The sequence below is a fragment of the Labeo rohita genome, chromosome 13, assembly GCF_022985175.1.
Source record: "Labeo rohita strain BAU-BD-2019 chromosome 13, IGBB_LRoh.1.0, whole genome shotgun sequence".
NCBI lineage: Eukaryota > Metazoa > Chordata > Actinopteri > Cypriniformes > Cyprinidae > Labeo > Labeo rohita.
Window position 1 is genome coordinate 11242998 of NC_066881.1, and position 15509 is coordinate 11258506.

The window sequence follows — 15509 nt, forward strand, 5'->3', positions numbered from 1 at the left end:
TAAGGCAACTGTAATAGGATCCTGCATGTCTATCATCTTCAGAGCAGTACCAGATTCTTATCAAGCACTGTGCAATGTCAAACAATATTTTTTGAAAATAGATGAGTAATTACATGTACATGCCACTAAATGACGGTGGAAAAAAAAAAAAAAAAAAAAATCATGTGATGAACAGCCTGTTCCTCTGGTTCAGGGTGTTGCCTGCAAAAACAAACAACACGTTTAAGACAGACAGACAGAATGAAAACACAAAGAAAGACGTGTTGTAAAGGGCAATATTTTATAATTTGTTATTGTCACGTGATTAACAGAAAAGAAATGCCTTCACAGACCAGACAATGCATATAAACCATGTCAAGATAACAAGTGGTGAGTTAAATCTTATGCTAGGAAAACTTATAAACTAGACAGTTACTTAAACCACTGAGTGTGTAAACCTCGTCTCCTGCAATTCTCCACCCACAATTCACAACAGTACCTGGACATATAATATACAAATATAAAAACAATGTTTTGTTGCTTGGTAACCCGTATGTTGCACAGTAGACGTACGCCGGGTTCCTTTCAGACTCTGTTTTGGCAGTCTCAGAGGTTACCTGGAATTCTCCTGCACAGCACTGCCTGAACAGCAAATTAGTTCGTGATACCTGAAGTGCAGCTGAACGGGTAATTCTAGCGCTGAGCGGGTGTGGTGACGAGTGCAAAGGGCTGATCGAATTAAGTTCAACTAAAGGGATTTTAACCACGGATCACTGCACTTTAACCTACCGCACACACGCACATGATGTTTACGTAGCCTTACTCGACAATGACAATTAGGCACAGCTGGGGATCACTAGTGAGTCATAAACTAGGAAGTGACATAACAGAGATAAAAATATATAAGCAAATAAAGAAAAGGACACGAGTCATGAGTGACATTTTTACGACTTCTTTTGCTTGCGCTATCCTAACTTATTAAGGTGTGACTGAGCACAAACGCAGGTATCTGGAGTGTTGTCCAGAATCATAAGAAACAGTGAGTCACTCAGTTGGTCAGAGATTAGTCTAACAGAAACGAATGTTTTAATATATTTAATAATACAGCCTAATTATTATATAGCCTTGTATAATAATAGTATTTATGTTTTGTCAGTGTGTTGTCTGACAGTGATTAAGGCTAAACCGGAGTTCCGTCGCTATTTTTACTTGTATAATTAAAAAAAAAAAAAAAAAAAAAAAAAAGGCGAACGTGTTTATCTGAGAGTCCACTTTATTTTGGACGTAAGAGCGGGCGCGACTGACCTTATTTGTGAATGTGTCTGGCTTCCGGTGTCATTGGCTTCCAGCTATTTTAGCTGTACAAAACAGCTCGTTTTGCCTCTTGATATAGCAAACTGGTGTGTCTTACCATATTATTTTAATGTATTATCTTAATTATGAACACACTGGTTTGTAGTGCAAACAGTTTTGCTGTAGACTGCATTTTGTTACACTTCTCATTGTTTCTCTACAGCGAACAGGAAATCTCGCACATTCACAGAAAACGGCTGACCTCCGCGTTGAAAAAAAAAGGTGGATAGGAGCCCTGAAAAAAAATCACATCTACTGTTGTTAGGCAAATTTTCACAGGGGAGAATCTAGCTATTTAGGCCGACAATCCACTCGAAAGATTTTCCGATGTAGATTTCGCAACAGGTTCAGCAAGGATGGTCACCCAACGAAAGCGCGGTCACATCTGTTGTTGATTGGCATATTTTCTTAGGAGAAGAAATACATTAATTTAGCTAGGAATCCATGCAAAAGTTTTCCCCGTGCAGATTTTGCAAAAGGTTCAATGCTCATTCACTGCAGGCTATATCACTGCACTTACGTCACAATTTGGTCAGTTAACGGGATGCATGGCCATATTTAAGATACTTGGATCTAAACAATAGCATGGATTGCACGGTTAATGTACAACTGAATATGTTGTTCTACTAATTTATGCTGTCTAACCATGGAAAAAAAAATGTGGAAGCTGCCAAACCATATAGAGAAGGACTTAGTAAGCAGAAAGGGCACAACGTTTTGACAAACTAATGTTAAGAGGTGGTAAAGGTACGTACGACCTGTATTAATTAAGATATTATCCTAATATTTCACCTACCTGACTGGAAATTGTAAAAACAAACACGAATTTTGTCAAGATTCTTGCCCTGGAAATCCTGGATCAGTTTGGCCAACCACAAACGTCTTTTGTTCCTCAGGCAGTTTTTTGCACTCTTCTCCTTGATTTGTTAAAACTTTTGTACTCCAAATGTTTTTCCAGGTCCGACCGATTAATACAGCCCAAAACATAACAATAATTTACCATTTTCAGCAGCATTGAGAGTAGCAAAACTGTTTGGTTCAGTGGCATTGTTTACATTTAGTGCCGCCAATATGCCCGATGACGCATTGTAAAAACCCTACAGGCCTCCATCAGGGTGGCGCCATATCAGATTTTTAACAGAAATGAAAGTGAGGCTGTGAGGGACTACAGTATTTTTTAACAACATATCTTTGTTTTGTTCATCTGTTGAAACATCTTTCTGAAAAAAATACTTTTAGTAGGCAAGATCTCTGCTTAACAATTTCGAAAGTTGTGAGTTGTGAAAATTACATAAACGTATACCATGCGTGCCATTGCAAAGACAACAGTGTATCCCTCACAGCCTCGTTTTTATTCACATTAACTTTAATATGGCATCTAATTTGAATGAAGTAAACCTTAATACAGGTTTCACCATATTTAATAGTTGACAGGAATGTAAACGAGGCTTTGGACTGGACTGTAGTGTTGTTTAACAACATACCAGTTGGGGGGAGGACCTTTCATGAAATCTCCATAAAATAGTTTTAATAGTTTGAGTTTATGTGATTTCAGACCTCTATATAGTATGTGCCTTTGTAAAGACTCAAAATCTATTCTTTCTATTCTCTAGTCTCATTGCCATCCGTGTTAAATTCAGTATGGCATCTAACCTGATTAAAGAAGTTCACTTCCAGAACAAAAATTTATAATTTACTCACCCCCTTGTCATCCAAGATGTTCATGTCTTTCTTTCTTCAGTCAATAAGAAATTATGTTTCTTGAGGAAACCATTTCAGGAATTATTTCCAAATAATGGACTTCAGTGGTGCCCCCAAGTTTGAACTTCCAAATGCAGTTTAAATGCAGCTTCAAAGGGCTCTAAATGATCCCAGCCAAGGAAGAAGGGTTTTATCTAGCGAATCGATCAGTCGTTTTCGAAACAAATTGAAACAAATGCTCATCTTGTCTCGTCTCTGCGATGCGCATGCGTAGTCCGTGTAATCTGTTCAATACAATTAGGGTATGTCGAAAAACTCCCGTCTCGTTTTCTTCTTCAGTGTCAAAATCATGCTACATGGCTGGCTTACCTTTTTTTTTTTTTTAGAAAGGTCGTTTGATCTTCTTTGCATGTTCACTTTGTAAACGATGGGTTGGTACTTCTGCAGTGATGTGGGATGATTTTAAAGTTGGGGAAAAAAATGAATTGGGAGTTTTTCGACATACACTGTAAAAAATAAAAAAAACACAATTTGTTGAGTCAGCTTAAAATAATTTGTTACCCTGCTGCCTTAAAATTTTAAGTTCAGTCAGCTAAAATAAGTTTAGTCAACTTGAAATGTTAAGTTGTACTAAGTAACAACGTAGATATTTGTGTTTGCTAAACTTCACAGATGGGTAAGTAACCCAGCTGCCTTAAAATTTTAAGTTGATTCAACTCAAATATCTAAGTTGTCACTTAGTATAATTTAACATTTCAAGTTGAATAAACTTTTTTTGAGTTGACTGAACTTGAAGGCAGCCAGGTTACAAATTATTTTAAGTTGACTCAACAAATTGTTTTTTACAGTGTACCCTAACTATATTGACCGTATTGAACCAGAAAAAAACAGTTCACACAGACTTAGACAAGACGAGCATTTGAGGTTAAAATGTATATAAATTGTCAGTTTGTTTCGAAAATGACCGATTGTTTTGCTAGATAAGACACTTCTTTCTTGGCTAGGATCATTTAGAGCCATTTGAACCTGCATTTAAACTGCATTTTGCAAGTTCAAACTTGGGGGCACCATTGAAGTCCACTATATGGAGATAATTCCTGATTTTTTTTTTCCTCAAGAAACATAATTTCTTATCGACTAAAAGAAAGAAAGACACAAACGTCTTGGATGACAACGGGGTGAGTAAATTATCTGTAAATTTTTGTTCTGGAAGTGAACTTTCTATAGAAGTCTACAGACTATAGAAGTCCACACCTTAACTTTTGAGATTATTAAAACATTTATAAACCCACCTGAAACAGCTATTTATATTTATAACAGTGATATGTACGTTTATAACATACAGGCTACTTTGACACCCCAACCTAGTCTTAATTTCTTTTTGAGAGGATTAAAATCTTAATTTGCCCTATAATTCAAACCATGGATATCTCTGTCTGGAGTGTAATGCTTTCACTGGGACCCTCTTGTAGAGTACAGAACAAAATAATGACTCACTTTCTATAGAGACTCCAGCAACACAAAACCACACTCCTCCTCACGTACAAACACTGCTTATCTCACGTTCTCTTATCCTGTATCGTTCCACCAGACGTCACGGTTTACTATGATGGCGTAAATGTTTGAATCTCCTTAGAGATTTGAATCTCCTTAGAGATTTGTAACTTTCCTTAGCTGTGGATCCAAGTCTGACCATCAGTAAAAACCTTTTGAACCTTTATGTGATACAGGATGGGTATCTTTAAACCAAATTAGATTATGTCACATTACTCATTGTTAATAAAACAATAAATAGCCTATCCTTTCTAATAAATGAACTGGTGATATGTAACAACCCTAATGAATGAAACACATCCCACGCCCTCTCATAGTTAAAATATGGTCTGATCTGTGACAGAGTGCTTTGTTTCAATTCATTCTTTTCAGTAGATTTGAAGTTAGTAAGAAAGAGAAAGATTCTGTCAGTTGGTGAATACCAGTTGACCACAGAACAACCTGTTCCAGCTGTACTTGACGTATTAAGTGCTAATAACCTGTTTTGTTGTAGCACCTACACGTCAACACAGGTGAGGCACGCTAACCTCATTTTGACTCATGAAAGCAGACTTGCATTTATTTCAGCTAAAGGCAAAAAGCAAAGAGACACTAGCAGAAGCATCAATACTGTTTATTAAAAGGATTTACTAGGTAAAATGTAAACAAACTTACAAGTTTCCGATGTTGAACATAGTGAATTCACACTTCTCAGCCTCCTCCCTTGCAAGTACGTCCCTGTAGTATTAATGTGTTAATTAAACACAAAGCATAACACTTTACCCTTGGACAAAAGAAAAGACATACACAGTAAATGTACACCTTGGGCTATGACTGTTCGAACACACACAGGGCGAGACAGTCAAGAATGTTTCTTGCATGGAGAGAGCGGTAGAGAATTAAACATTAAGCGAATTGATAATAATTCTATGGTCTTTTTCACCATGGTGACAGGCACAGGTCTAACCAGCTTCATTAAATGCAGTTCCAGAGGCAGCCCACACAATCCTACCCACGACTGAAGAGGCATACAACTGTGCACTGAAGTGACTCTGAGACATGGTCGGCTCTGCAGGAGCTTTAACAATATTTTCTGAACACAAAATGAGAAATAGGAAGCATACCGGCTTAGTTGGAATGTGGAGTAACATTTTAGCACATATACAACTGGAAACAGTTTTTACAATTTTGGAAAATACAATACAGTAATAATGGAAATGGAATTAACGCATGCTTTAGTAGACTTATTAGGGTTTAATTTCATTTCTATCATTTTCAGCATAATTTTTATAAATCTTTGTTTTTCAAAAATTGTAAATAATGTTTGCAAAAATGCATAGCCATGCACCATTAACCAACCACAATTTAGAAAATCCCAGTTTGAAATATTACTAAAATAAATATACACAAAACTGTACAAAGCTGAAAAATAAATATCTCCACTGACACACTTTAGTTACATTGTATATTTTAATAAAGTATGCATGACTGACGGGACCAATTAAACTCAATATATGTCTCTTTTGGTCATCTATACAGGACATATAACCTTTTTAATTTTTCATTAAGCATTAAGTTCATTTTGAAAATGGCAAATGGCTTACTAGTACAACAAACCAATATAACACACTAAATCAATAACAATTCTCCCATATGCAGTTGATGTCAAAAGTTTTCATACACCTTGAAGAATCTAATCTAAATCTAAATGTAAAATATGAATTATTCTACCAAATAAAAAGGATCATACCTGAATAAGATATTTCCCACAAAAGATGTCCACAAGAGAAAATAGTAGTTAAATTTATAAAATTGATTCCGTTCAAAAGTTTTCATACGCTTGATTCTTAATACCGAGTTGTTACGTGAATGATCCACAGCTGATTTTTTTTTTTAAATTAAAAAAAGCCTGGGGGTGAAAACTTTTTTGAATTTGAAGATCACTGTAAATTTAACTTATATTTTGTCTTCTGGGAAACATGTAGCTATCTTCTGTAGCTTCTGAAGGGCATTACTAAATGGAAAAAAAGTGATATTTACACACAAAAAAAAACTTCATTCTCTTCAAAAGTTTTCATCCTTTGGCTCTTAATCCATCAGTGAGCATTTGAACCTTCTGTGATAGTTGCATATGAGTCTCTCAGTTGTCCTCAGTGTGAAAAGATGGATCTCAAAATCATACAGTCATTGTCGGAAAGGGTTCAAATACACAAAAATTCAAGTGAGTACCAAATAAAAAATAACGTGCATTTTGTGTGATCCCTCTTATTTTGGTAAAATAATTAACATTTTGCAGATTCTGCAAGGTGTATGCAAACTTTTGACCTCAACTATACCTCAGTGGCGACTACATTACGCATTATGCATTACGCATCAAAGAGATAAATTGTATTGTAAGGATTGAAATGATAATGTAAGTGTCTGATAATGTAATTTTCTTGTCTTGTTCAACATTTCACTTTTTGGGACTGCGCATGTCTTGACGCTAATTCGCTTTCAAAAAGAAACCCAAAATGGTTCTGTGTTTTGATTGTTTACCCAGAAATGGGAATTCTGTCATTATTCTCTCTCCCTCATGTCATTTCAAACCTGTATGCTGCTATTATTTGCTAAAATTGAAATCATTATGTAGCTCTTGCCATTAAACAACATTAAAAATATCATAAAAGTGGTGGAAATGACTATCTGCGTGGTATATTAAGTCTTCCGAAGCCAGGAAATATGCAAAAACAGACCAAAAAGTAGCGCATTGTGTTCAGTTACTACACCCAAGAGGACCAATGGCATTTTAGCGACATTAACGTGTCATTTTTGAATGTGGAATCAGATACGGCTGATGCTCAGGGCTCTGTGTAGTTGCTCTAAATGAGTCTAAAAGGCTTAACGACCATTTCCCAATCTATTTCAATGCATTCTCCAGACTCTCGTTTGATCTTTCTCTGTCAATCTTGTTCTCTCTAGTGCACTTTAAATTCACTTTGAATGCGGGCAGCAGACGAGATATTTCTCATCCACAAACTTGTCCCGGCATGCTAGAAGAATCCGCAGGAGTGCCTCTCTCACAGGAATATAAGACTCAAGGGATGTAAACATTGCAGGAACAGACCATAAGAGTTGCATGATGACAAGCATCTAATCACAGATTGTGACCCTCTGGGAGAGCGGAGGTCAGATGTGTATGCAGATCTATTTTGCTCTCATTAGACACTATGATGGAGGTGTATGCACGGACATGAAAGCCATTTGTCAGATGCAAATAAAAACGTGGTGGTGAGGGATTCAGAGAGGGAGGGATGATGTAGGGGGAAAAAAATGAAAGATTAACAGCAGGAAACAATCTGTCAAGCTCCAAAAATGACAAAGCACTATAAAGGTACAATAAAATTTGTCTATATGACTTGTGTGCTATATTCATCATGAGAGGTCTGCTCACACAATGTTGTTTTTGCACCAAAGGCAATGCATTTTGAATCTGGGATCAAAAGATTTGGAATATGATTCTTACTTAGTATTTTTGTCTGGTTTTGAAGTAGAAACAGAACATTAATAAATCAAGATACATTTACTTGAGAAGCAAAACAACATAAATTTTTCAGAAAACAAGACATCTTATCAAAATCTACACTTAAAACAAGAAAAAATATCTGTCAGTGGGGTAAGAAAGATAATCTTAAAGGAGACCTATTATGCTACTTTTTACAATATGTAATATAAGTCTTAGGTGTCCCAAAAAAGTTTCAGCTCAAAATACCCAACAGATCATTTATTATATTGTTTCGAAAATGCATATCCATATTCTGGAAGCAGAAACACACTGTTTTCGTGCATGTCTCTTTAAATGCAAATGAGCTGCTGCTCCCCGCCCCCTTTTCCAGAACAGGGTTGTGCCTTTACAGCTCGTGCCTCAGATACTCTGCCAAAAAACATCTGTTTGGCTTTGATAATCATGCTTTTAAAGCCATATCAGTTTAAACTTCTGTTACAGGGTTTTCTGAGCACACACATCTGAAGCACATGCACAGAAAGTGGCTGCCACATGGCATGTGAGTACTAAACTAAGTTCTCTTTCATGTCTTAGTGCACTTAAACTGTCAAATACACACAAGTTTATGCTAAAAACACACAAGTTACAAAAACAGTCAGTTATGTCTGTGAAGGTAAACAGCTTTCAACAAAAAGAAATCACATGTTCATATTAGATCTGTGTGGCAGCAGCATAATATAGAGTAAATAAATCAATAAATCCACTGCTCTCTTGTCTCCTCTGAGGTTGGGATGCTAAATAGTGTTCTGTGCAGGCAACGACAGAACAGTTAGCATGTTTTGCTTGAACTTTCGCCATGGCGTTAGAACTGGTACACCGTTGTCGCTTGTGAAAACAAAATGGCGACACCCTGGGTGGAAACGTGCAGATAAGGGGCGGTAATATTATAATAAGATCCCATTTCTGAGCAGCTTGTATTTGCACATGCTTGCAGAGAAAGGCTTACCAAAACAAAAATAACTGGGTTGTTCTTTTTTTACATTTTCTGAGTTGGTAGTTGCACTGGGGACCCGATTATAGCACTTAAACACAGAAAAAGTTAGATTTTCATGATATGTCCCCTTTAATTCAAATGGAAAAGTTTATTTTTAATTGTTTTAAGCATCAGTTCACTTAATGTCATGTATTTTTGCTTCTCTGGTAAATCTCTCTTATTTTAAGGATGTATAGATATTTGTATTGAACAACAAGACAAATATTCTGAGGTAAAACAAAAAAAAAAAAATTGCTTGAAACAAGGAAAAATATCTGCTAATGGGGTAAGAAAAATAATGCTGACCTTGAGCCTTTGAAAGATACTTCAAAATGTCTTCTTTTGTGTAAAAAGTACAGGTTTGCAATGACATGAGGATAAATATTTAAATAATGACATTATTCAATTGTTTAATAATTCACTAATTCAAATGTTTTGGGTTAACTATGCTATAAAGCGCATTGAAAAAAACAGAAATTGAAAAAAAGTCCAACTCTACTAAACAAGACAAAAACAGTAAGTCTGAACACAAAGCATAAGGAAGAGAGCAAACTGCACTATCAGCAGTGCTCATCTTAGCTCTGCTCTGAACATGTGGCCTTAATGTTCTCCACTCGGCTCCATTGCAATCTGCATATTCTGATCTAAACAGACAGAACCAGGTGCTTCGCTCCCCTTAAGTAGTGGGAGATACGCCAAAATGCTCTTGCACGCAAGTGTGGGCAGTCGGAGCAGCTGGAACGGTTCCAGGACGAGCATTTACACAACGGTTTAATGGACTTACTGGAAGTGAGGGAATAATTAAACCCCCCAATATCACCATGTTACAATACTCATTGTTCATCATGTCCCAACTAGAATTGAATTTCGTTTATTTACTGGCAGCAGAAGCCCAATTTCACGACGCTGCACTAATTCGCTAATCCCCGTTAAGACCGTGAGACCTGACTGTAAGGGGTGCTGTAATAATTGGTCATGTCAAAAGGATAATCTAAGAAGGTCAGCATCAGCTTTACCTCTGCTCTGCGGTTGCCGTGGAAACCTAGCAGCCAACTCTGGAATTCTGAAGACGGATTCCGACAAGGAATCATGTCAGTTCTTGTGCATGTGGACTTATCATACTACAAGAGACATACAGATCTGAGACATAACAGATCTTAAGTCAAACAAATCCAGACTTAGGGGCCCTGTTCTCAGGGTTAGTGCGCACATAGTCTTCCCTCTCGCAGCAGTTTCTATTCACATCTTTTGCAATGGTCCCATCTATGAAATCCATTCCATCTTCTCCAGATCTGTCACAATAAGCAGCACCTCATGGAAAACAAATGCTACTGGTCCATAAAGTGCATCTCAGTGGTTAATACTGTCATCTTACTAGGTTTCGACCCCTGTGAAACTCAATAAATGCCCTATTTACACTATTAGTACCATCAAGTGCATTTCTAATTGTTTTTAAAGTCTGTTATCCCTGCTCTTTTTAAAGGAGAAGTCCACTTCGAGAACAAAAATTTACAGATAATGTACTCACCCCGTTGTCATCCAAGAGGTTTATGTCTTTCTTTCTTCAGTTGTAAAGAAATTATGTTTTTTGAGAAAACATTTCAGGATTTTTCTATTTATAGTGAACTTCTATGGTGCCCTGAGTTTGAACTTCCAAAATGCAGTTTAAATGCGGCTTCAAATGATCCCAAATGCGGTTGTAAACAATCCCAGCCAAGGAAGAAGGGTTTTATCTAGTGAAACGATTAGTTATTCTCATAAAAATAATACAATTTATATGCTTTTTAATGTCAAACATTCGTCTGAGCTCTGATTTTTTTCTGGTTCATGACAGTTAGGGTATGTCGAAAAACTCCCATCTAATGTTCTCCCTCAACTTCAAAATCGTCCTATATCGCTGTTTCACCTTTTTTGTTAAGGGTGTTTGATCTTCTTTGCATGCTCACTTTGCAAAAACTGGGACGGTCCTTCTGTAGCGATGTTGGATGATTTTGAAGTGATTTTTGAAGTTGAAGGAGAAAATACGCACAGATTTTTTCGACATACCCTAACTGATTTGAGCCAGAATACACAGAGTTCAGGCAGAGCAAGACAAGACAAGCATTTGAGATTTAAAAGTATTTAAATGGTATTTTTTAATGAAAATAACCAATCATTTCGCTAGATTAGACCCTTCTTCCTCTGCAGGTATCATTTACAACCCCATTTGGGATCATTTGAAGCCGCATTTAACTGCATTTTGGAAGTTCAAACTCGGGGCACCATTGCAGTCCATTATATGGAGAAAAATGCTAAAATGTTTTCCTCAAAAAACAATTATTTTACGACTGAAGAAAGAAAGAAATGAACATCTTGGATGACAAGGGGGTGAATACATTATCTGTAATTTTGTGTTCAGGAAGTGGACTTCTTTAATTATGATTATTTTTACAAGCTGTTACTGATATGGTCAGTGTTGGCATAAATTAGAAAATATTAAAATAAAGTACATATCAAAGACATTCAGTGCTTGATGCACTAGAGTTTTCACACAATTTGCTCCATCCTGGTGCGATACCTCCATCTGAGTTTGTCTTACTCAGTGCTGCCTTGTAAATGTTTCCTCCAACCAGTTTGTAAATGAATCATTAACTTGATTCTCCCAGATGGGCTCTTTTGCTTTGAAGGTTTCCTTGCTGCGTGTCCACGACTATACAACCCCAACTCCAACTCGAATTTAACGCAAGCATGCTGAAATAAGCCAAAAGCTGTTTGCTGAGGTAGAATTTCCATTGTATGTGTTTACTCTTTGCTTTTTGTGACCAGTGGGCTTTCCTCAGTCTGTTGAAAGTCACAAGCTCTACATTTGAAATGTAAACGGAGAGGGAGATTGTTCCTTTTAGAGGAATACAAATGCTTTGTTTATCTTCCAGTAAAAGCAGCTGTGGCTACTCATTAGCATCCCGTTAAAGTTAGTCCGGGTGAAGAAGGGGTATTAGACAATGGCACTGCCCTTGAACACTTGAGAGGACACTAGCAGTTCAAACGCATCTCGATTTCACACCGAGCTCTCATCAGGTTTACTACACAGCTGCGTGTGCTTCCTCTTCTCCAGGATCCTGTTGAGCTCCTCCGTGAAGGAGTAATAGAGGGGAGACGTGGTGTCTCCATCTGTCTGTCTCAGCAGCACATAGCTGTTGCCATTCATCTTGCGTAAGACGCTGGGTAAAGTGGCAGAGAGTCCATTGACGTACTCTGATTCTGGAGGCGGTGGAAGAGGTGGAGCGGGTGGAAGCTCTTTGTTTGGTGACGTCATTGCTTCTCCAGGGACGATTTGCAGCAGGCCATCGGGAGCGTCCTGTTTCCCGTTACAGTGGCTGGAGATAGTCTTCAGCTCCATGTGGGCTCCTCGCTTTCTTTCGGCACGAGCTGCGGCCCGTAAAGAGTATTTACCCCTTCGTCCTTGCAAACAGAATCCCATGTACAGCAGGACGACTGTTAGAACAAAACACAGACCTCCTAGGATAGTGATTAGGGATAGGTACATAGCCTCCATGTTCCTCACGGACAGGAATTCGAAGCGAGGAGACATTGGGGTTGGATCGAAGTCCTCCGGGGAGTCGCTCTGGGAAGTTTGAATGGTCCAGTAGGTCGCTGTGGTCAAGCGTGGACGCGTTGGCTCAACAGGAGGAGGTGCAGGAAGCTCCTGGCGAACTGTTAAGCTGTAGTTCACCACAGGAACATGGACACCATTCTCCAGGGCGAAGCAGCAGTAGTCGCCGCTCTGGTAAGGCCGTGCCCCGATGACCAGGAGGCCGTCGGTGCCGACGCGGTAACCGGAGTCTAGTCCGTAACCCTCCAGCTCCTTTCCATTTAGCATCCACTTGGGGGTTGCCAGATTGGAGCTAAGCTCACACTGGAGCAGCACGTCATCACCCGCCATCACAGAACGGGAGCGGTGTAACACTTGGTCTGTGACAGAGCGATGACACGCACACATCAGTTATTATGACACTGGAATAATTTAGGGTTAATTAGCTTGATCATATTACCACAGTAATGGTGATTCATTGGACACTCCGAAATTGGCGCGTGCCACAACCTTAGATATTGGCTATTATACACCTCCCACCCCACTTCATCTGACTTGCTATTAGTCAAAGAATTAAAAGGCACATTGACTACACTAATTTTAAACACAATCATCACAGTTTCAAACATGTCATCACAGTGTTGTTGCTAACTGAAATTAAGACTGTTAAAAATCATTTTTGAGAAATGAAATAACGTGGAAATGAATTTAAAAAATGAAGCAGTCTTAGATGAAAATCCTAAAATTACTAAAACTTTTTGCCTTGGAAACTAAATGAAATAAAATTTTAAATGAAAGCTAAATATACACTACCAGTCAAAAGATTTTTAATGTTTTTTAAAGAAGTCTCTTCTGCTCACCAAGCCTGCATTTATTTGATCCAAAGTACAGCAAAACAGTTAAATTTAGAAATATTTTTACTATTTAAAATAACTGTTTTTTATTTAAATATATTTTAAAATGTAATTTAATCCTGTGATCAAAGCTAAATTTTAGCATCATTTCTCCAGTCTTCATTGTGACGTGATCCTTTTGAAATCATTCTAATATGCTGATTTACTGTTTAAGAAACATTTATTATTATTATAATTATAATTGATATTTAAAACAGTTGAGTACATTTTTTATTTAGCAAAGATGCTTTAAAATGATCAGAAGTGATGATAAAGTAATTTATAATGTTACAAAAGATTTCCATTCTTCAAAGAAACCTGAAAAAAATTCTACTAAGCTGTTTTTAACATAATAATAATAAAAAATGTTTTTGAGCAGCATATTAGAATATTAGAATGATTTCTGAAGGATCAAGTGACTGGTGTAATGATGCTAAAAATTCAGCTCTGAAATCACAGGAATAAATTACATTTTAAAATATATTCAAACAGAAAGAAGCTATTTAAAACAGTAAAAAAAATACATTTTAAAATTTTACTGTTTTTGCTGTACTTTAGATTAAATAAATGCAGGCTTGGTGAGCAGAAGAGAATACTTAAAAACATTAACATTAAATTTTAATTGCATTTTTAAAAGCACATACAAATATAAAGATGACAGAAGCATAAAGCAAAATGACTAAAACCTACCCTAAAATTAAAATGAAGCTGAAAATACAAAATTGAAAGCTTATATTAATAAACACTATAATAGTACATAAATAGTTCTAAAACAACACTGAATCATCACTTCAACACGGATTATTATTGATTTTTCATACCATCTGCTGTGGATTCATCACAGCCTCGGTTTCCATTCTGAATATCCTGTGTCAGATTGGCTCTGTGTAGAAAGAAGTTATTATTTGTTAGTATGCAGGCATAAACAAAAACAATCATCTTACAACCAAAATGATACCAATATATTAATGTTTCAATGATTAGAGTTCACTAACTCAAGCTATGAGCTCTATTAACCGAGTACCGCCACTAAATGCACTGTTTGTCATATTGGTACTCAATCAACTAATTAAAAAGTTAAGAACAGACTGCAGAAGTACCTAGTATTCATGACCACGCACTCACCTTCTGTTGTGTGATGTAATCTCCACACACTCCAGTCCATCCCAGGCACAAAAGGGATCACGCGCCATCACACAGTCAAAGCACGAGGAGTATCTGCTGCATGTGGACAAGGGCAACTGCACCACAGAGGTGGGCGAACCCACATACACACTCATCTGAAAGGTTCAAGTGGGTAGTAAGAATCACATTGTGGGCTGTACACGAAATCAAGTCATACTCATATCAGTTTAAACAGAATGTAAAAGATTTGAAGACTTTATAATGGGAACAACCTGTTGTAATGATGGATTTAGAGATGATTTAATTCAACTTCCAGGATGTGCACAGTTTCATTTCTCACCTGTTTCTCAGAGATGACTATACTTTCCACTGGCTGGGGTTCCTCAAACAGCTGCAGCTCCTCAATGATGTGCAGCTGAGCTTTAGCTTGACCATTAACCTGACCATTAACCTTCACAGCCCTTTGCAGCCAACCTTCATCTGGAAGAACATCAAAACAACTCAGAACCCAGCTGCACTCAATAAAAGCATTAAGTGCTTGATAGATAAGAGCTAAAGAAAGGTCACTGTAACATACATTACCTGTTCCAATGAAGAGTACGTGGTATATCTGACCATCTAGACCAGTCACTCTGTGTACAGCAATTTTGGTGTAATCCACATTCCTCCTAAACAGCAGGGGGCGCTGTTCTTGAGGAAGGATCTGCCTGTACATGAGCGGATGGCGACGGACAAAGTGAAGTACATCGTCTGGCAGGTTGGTGGATGAGTTGATGCCTTTTGCTCTAAGCTGATCTGTGATGCACTGGAAAAAAAGAAAAGCGTGAGCATGGTAAC

General features: G+C 37.4%; 1 protein-coding gene across 2 annotated transcripts in view; it reads right to left on the reverse strand.

The window, feature by feature from the left end:
* Positions 1-5182: 5182 nt before the first annotated feature.
* Positions 5183-15509, reverse strand: part of sema4ga (sema domain, immunoglobulin domain (Ig), transmembrane domain (TM) and short cytoplasmic domain, (semaphorin) 4Ga) — a 51395-nt gene continuing 41068 nt past the window's right edge. For both annotated transcript variants that reach the window (XM_051126090.1, XM_051126089.1), the window contains exons 11-15: positions 15255-15477; positions 15013-15152; positions 14673-14827; positions 14369-14430; positions 5183-13034 (exon numbers count right to left, since the gene is read on the reverse strand). In XM_051126090.1, the coding sequence (XP_050982047.1) occupies positions 12121-13034; positions 14369-14430; positions 14673-14827; positions 15013-15152; positions 15255-15477 (1494 nt within the window). In that variant the 3' untranslated portion in view covers positions 5183-12120. The remainder of the gene's footprint in view (positions 13035-14368; positions 14431-14672; positions 14828-15012; positions 15153-15254; positions 15478-15509) is intronic.